Source organism: Aptenodytes forsteri, unplaced genomic scaffold, assembly GCF_000699145.1.
Source record: "Aptenodytes forsteri isolate BGI_AS27 unplaced genomic scaffold, ASM69914v1 Scaffold273, whole genome shotgun sequence".
Classification (NCBI taxonomy): domain Eukaryota; kingdom Metazoa; phylum Chordata; class Aves; order Sphenisciformes; family Spheniscidae; genus Aptenodytes; species Aptenodytes forsteri.
Window position 1 is genome coordinate 2344325 of NW_008795041.1, and position 5567 is coordinate 2349891.

The 5567-nt window shown below is 39.5% G+C and overlaps 1 protein-coding gene across 1 annotated transcript in view; it reads right to left on the reverse strand.

The window, feature by feature from the left end:
• SH3KBP1 (SH3 domain containing kinase binding protein 1) overlaps positions 1–5567 on the reverse strand; it is a 161388-nt gene that overhangs the window by 90570 nt on the left and 65251 nt on the right. The window contains exon 4 of the mRNA XM_009276889.2: positions 3454–3650. Coding sequence (XP_009275164.1) covers positions 3454–3650 — 197 coding nt within the window. The remainder of the gene's footprint in view (positions 1–3453; positions 3651–5567) is intronic.

Consider the following 5567-nt stretch of genomic DNA (forward strand, 5'->3'; position numbering starts at 1 on the left):
CAAACTTCAGAAGGAATTAAAAAAAAAAAAAAAAAAAGAAGGAATTGAGGAAAGCATTGTTTCTGCCTCTTCAAAAGATTACAAGTTATTGAAAAACTGAGGCTACTTGTAAATAAGCGACGCACGTACCGGGGCAAAGATCCCTTTAAAAACTACATTGCTAGAGAAAAATTTGTACCAATTTGGCACTCTGCATCACACATTGCAACACTTTTGATCTAGTATGCAGAGCTCTCAAGCAAAGTATGACCTTGCTTGGAATGACAAACTTAACGCAGGATTCTCTCTCTCTCAGCCAGCATTACATGGCAAAGACCATGGCAGTGACGAGGGAGGAAATTTCTTGCAGCCAGGAGAGAAGTACTTCAGAGGTTAATGTTTTGCAATCGTAACGAAATGTTGTGTCAGTGAATCATGTTTTGGTGCTACGAGTAGGCAAAGACCACAGTGCTGAAGCCTCTGAATGGCACTGCTCAAAGGTTAACCATCCTGACCCTAGACAGGAAAAAAGCAATGACAGCAAAGCAGCGTTGCTTTTAGTTATCTGCACACTTGAAACACAAAGAATGGATCGTGTTTACAAAAATGAAGCCATTATTTTCCACTAACCATGCCAACTTTAGGAGAAATCCGAAGACATAGGAAGGAAGGTCTGTGGGTAGGATGGAAAATTTTAGCAATTTTCTGAAAATTCTGTATTTAATTTTTGGCTGGGTGACAAATCTATTGACTTATGCTGCACAAATATTTGTCCTTTGTGAAAAACAAAGGTAAGACTTCTCATTATTATAAAGTAGAGTAAGACTTCTCTTCGGAGAATGAAGGCCACTTCATGAGCACTTTGCGAACACTTCACATTAAAACAAGGGACTCCAGAGTTCAATGGATACATAATTTATTTTAATCAGTTCCCATTTACAATCACTACTGTAGAGAGAGCTACAATTATAGTAAACTGCAGACGCAAGAAATCCTTCATGTGGCATTAACAGGGCCTTATCATTTGTAAAATCTAATCTGCCTATATCAGACTAGGGAGAACTGAATTTTGTGCAACACTTGAATTCTGGTCAGTGCCTACATATGCATCACCCTTACAAGTGAATGCTTATGTTACACACCAATTATAAATACTATTATAATGTAAATTATAATAGTGTCTTTATCTTAGGTGATTTTCTTCCTGCACCACGTATTTCCTTTACATATCTAGATGTGGGAAATTAATAATTTAAAACTCACCTCTTGTAGAACTGCATTATTAAAATACACACTTCCTGATGCTACAGGACTTTCTATGTCCTGAGTCCAAAAAAAAAGGTTTAAGTACAGCCATGCATGAGTTTAAGTCTGCCTGCTATCAGGTACCTCCTATATACAAAGCAATTTTCCTTACACGGGACTTGTAAGGAAAGACTTGTACTTCTAAGTACAAGATCACAGGCAGCCATCAAAACATAAAGACAAACATCCTCCAAAATGGGGTAAAAAAAAAAAAAAAAAGAAACCTTTTCAAAAAGAAACCTTTTCTTAATCAAGTTCATGTTCTGGTAAAATTCTTTTTCAGCATACTTACAAAGGTTTCATAAAGCCCAATCGCACCTTAAACACTGGCAGGTTGTCAGGGTCACAAATAAACCACACTGCAGAAACACACCATGATGGCTCCATGCAAAGCTGACTTCACTGCTCTCCACCGCATTCCCTGAATGGAGGGTGGTTCCCTTTTCTTAATCAAGTTCATGTTCTGGTAAAATTCTTTTTCAGCATACTTACAAAGGTTTCATAAAGCCCAATCGCACCTTAAACACTGGCAGGTTGTCAGGGTCACAAATAAACCACACTGCAGAAACACACCATGATGGCTCCATGCAAAGCTGACTTCACTGCTCTCCACCGCATTCCCTGAATGGAGGGTGGTTCAGTAGCTAGCACTAGTGAACACCGCCAGGCCTGGCCTGTCCCTATCTTGTATCCCAGGGGGGCTTCTTTGATGAGGTGCCATTGGAATACAACTCAGCTGCTCCCGGTCCTGCACGTTAACAAAGCCCCGCACGTTAATAAGCCCACTCAGAAACAGAAGGCAAGCAGGGTACCAAGCAGGCTTTGAAGAAGTCAGCAATGGTCAAGGAGTAATATAATCTAGGTTTTTCCTTTACTTAGATTATCCCAGCTCTTCACTACCCCCCTTATACAGAATCCAAACTGCAGTCTACTGTGAAATATTAACCAATTCTCCTTCAGCGTAACTAACTTAAGAAGTTTCCACCATGCCTCTGCAGGATCTCCCCTTCTGCTGTACTGCTGTAACTCAGGGCAGATGTGGGGTAAGTGCTGTGCTATAAATCAGGTCACTGAAATGATCTAGGTTAAAAAACAAAAGCTTTGAGGGGCAAAAAGACGTAATTCATGAAGCGCCTGGTTCTACAGACAACTGGACAAGCACAACTCAAACGGTGAGAAGCTGCCACAACAGGGAACAAGAGCAGCTGCCCAGGAGCTTCTTAAAATCACCGTGGAGCCAAAGAAAACTATGCCCATAGCAGAACTCCAGCCTGTGGAAGCCTCCTAACACTTTTCAGCATATCAGCAACCCTATGCAAATCTAACTGCTCACTTAAAGGAAGGATTTCAAAGATTTTTCTTCAGTTGTTACTTCATTAGGAAACAATGCACTTCTTTGCTTGTTTCCCTAATGAACATACCTTAGAGTGATCAATCCTTTTTTTTTAAAAAAAAAGTTTGCCTCCTCGAGTTTATTAGAAACATCTCATTTTGCTTTCTAATCTCTATTTCTAATTTACTTAGTGATAGTTTTGGAGGCTTTGGAACAAAGAGTGCTCTCTCAGATGGTCTCTTTCAATTTGTCAGAAAGTAAATTTTTTCCCCAAATGTTAATCTCAGGACTTTCTTTTTATGTCATCTAGAACAAACCCACAAAAAATAATGCTCTCCCTTTTACTAATCCCTTTAAACAAAGCTAGGCAATTTCTGAAAGCATTTTAAAATCAACAAACCCAGTACTAAGTTGAGGTATTTGCCAAAGCTTCCTTTTTTTTAAGCAAACTGATGGCACAGTGACAGTATCTCCCTCTTAGTTTATATACGAATTAGCTGTTGGGGTTTTTTAACCATAATGTGAGTAACTGCAAACCTGAAAAGCCTCTCCAGTCTTGTTCTCTAAACTAATATTTTCTTAGAAAAAAGGCTGACGGAGGTATGAATGGAGGAGTAAATCTTTAAGCAAAGTAACAGTTCTTGCAGGCAGCTAGCCTCACTGGAATTCACTTTCTGGTGTGCAGCAAAAGGAAAAAAAGCAGAATCTTGTCCACAGAAAGATTAGGAAATAATGACCATAAAAGCTTCAAGTTTTGGCCAGTGACAGAATTGAGAACTTTAGGATGAAAACTTCTTTAAACCAACACCAAGAGAGAATTAAGAAATGACATGTACCTTATCTACTGGGAGAAAGTCATTTTCAACTTCTATTGACCTTGGTCGTAGCTTTATAGGTTTGTCTTTGAAGATATCTCCAAAGCCAACACCCTTGACCTTTTTGGGTTGGATTGTCGTGCCTCCGTTGGCTCCTTCTGATTTTGTGCTGCAAGAGTCACCACCATCACTCTCAGAGCCTGTAGCATCTTTTAGACCTGTGAAATGGAGGGATGAAAGAAGAAATCTTAGGTGTGAAGCTCACTACTTTCAAAACAGATTGTGACTGGACAATGATCCCTCCCACCATCCTCTAAAGGAAAACGAAACCACAAGAAACAGGTAGAGAAGATGCTCTCTGTGCCATGCGCTTATTTCTGAGTTTTAAAAATCACTTTATTTCATCACATTGGTGTACCAGTTAGAACTTATACCAATCCATAAAACATGCATACTCCAGCATCAAAACTTCATGAATGAAGACAGCCATTCCTTGAGTACCAAGAAAATCCTTCTTCCTCAGACAAAAATTATTTGAAAGAGAACTCAATAAATGAAGAAGTTACATTCAGTTGTAGGGAAGCTATTGTATAAAGCCACTTAAAGCTAACAAGCAGTCAGACCAGGCGCACTGTACCTTAAATCTGTGTGACTCATATCAAGCCAATTATGCAATTATTATCTAAAGCTACATTACCTCACTGGGAAATATAAAGCTGAAAGCTGTTTAAACAAATCTGCAATCAAATAAGCTGCATAATATGTTCCCTGCTGAAAATTAAGTCTCTCTGCAGCATAGACAGCCTCATAGGAAAAGCACCCATGCACACTATCCTCTAGGAATACAATAAATCAAAACTGACATTCTGATTTGCATTACTTCTCTCAGTGAATAGGAAAACTTATATGCGCTTATCTGAAAATATCTGCTGTTTGAATAGCAGAGGCCACAGACGCAATATGGTGATGCTTCAGCCACTTTGCAGAATGGTGTAGAATCAGGCCAAACAGTCACTGGCAGCAAAAGTGACCCACTGAAGTTTCCTCCAATTGAAACAGTCCCCAGTATCATTTAAACCTTCCTTCCTACGTTACAGATTGACTTAACTATGTTTCCAGAAAAACCACACCAATTGCTGCTACTACAGCACTAATTCTACCTAATAATAACAAACCGAAATCCTCACATTCCCCTCACAAGCATTCATGGTGTCACAGAGATGGATCTTACAAGTCAAAGAAAGAAAAATTTCAAGTAAGCTTATCTTCTTAATTATTTTTATACCAAGGTCCACAAAGTGATTGCAATGGATTTTCATCATAAGAGGCTGCCAGTATAGAAGAAAGATTCTTCTTTAAAATCTAGACACCCCAAATCAGGAAGAGATTATACACAAATCTCTTTCCCTCTTCCCTTGGGTAAGCAAATAACGTTACCCAAAAATTATCTGTATTTCTGCCAAAAGGAAACAAATGACACTAAGATCGGGAAAAGTCTACCGGGTCTCTATAAAAGGGCTGCAAGTTGTGGAGCATGTGGAAAGTTTTATAAAATCTTCGTAATGCCTCAGTTTCTACGATTCTCTGATGTGTATAAGCAACAGAAACAGAACGAAGCAGTGTTCTTGAGCTGAAAGCATCTGCATTTCATTTCCAGCCTACACTAGAACAACCCTTCAAAACCAAATAGAGGAATTACCTAAAGAAAAAATATTTTGATGAAGTCAATGAAGATCTCTGTGATAAAACTTTTAATATTAACAATTGAATCCTTTGCTTTTGCCTCCCCAACTCAAGTGATGGCTTTGGTTTTAACAAACAGTCGCCATCCAACAACTTTCTGTCATTCTGGTGAGCAGCGATTTGTTTTGGAGGAGACTTCTTTGGGGGCTACAGATGTCATCTATCTGGACCTCTGTAAGGCCTTTGACACGGTCCCCCACAACATCCTTCTCTCTAAACTGGAGAGGTATGGATTTGATGGGTGGACTGTCTGGTGGGTGAGGAATTGGTTAGATGGTCGCATCCAGAGGGTAGTGGTCAACGGCTCAATGTCCAGATGGAGATTGGTGACGAGTGGTGTCCCGCAGGGGTCCGTATTGGGACCGGTACTGTTTAATATCTTCATCAATGAC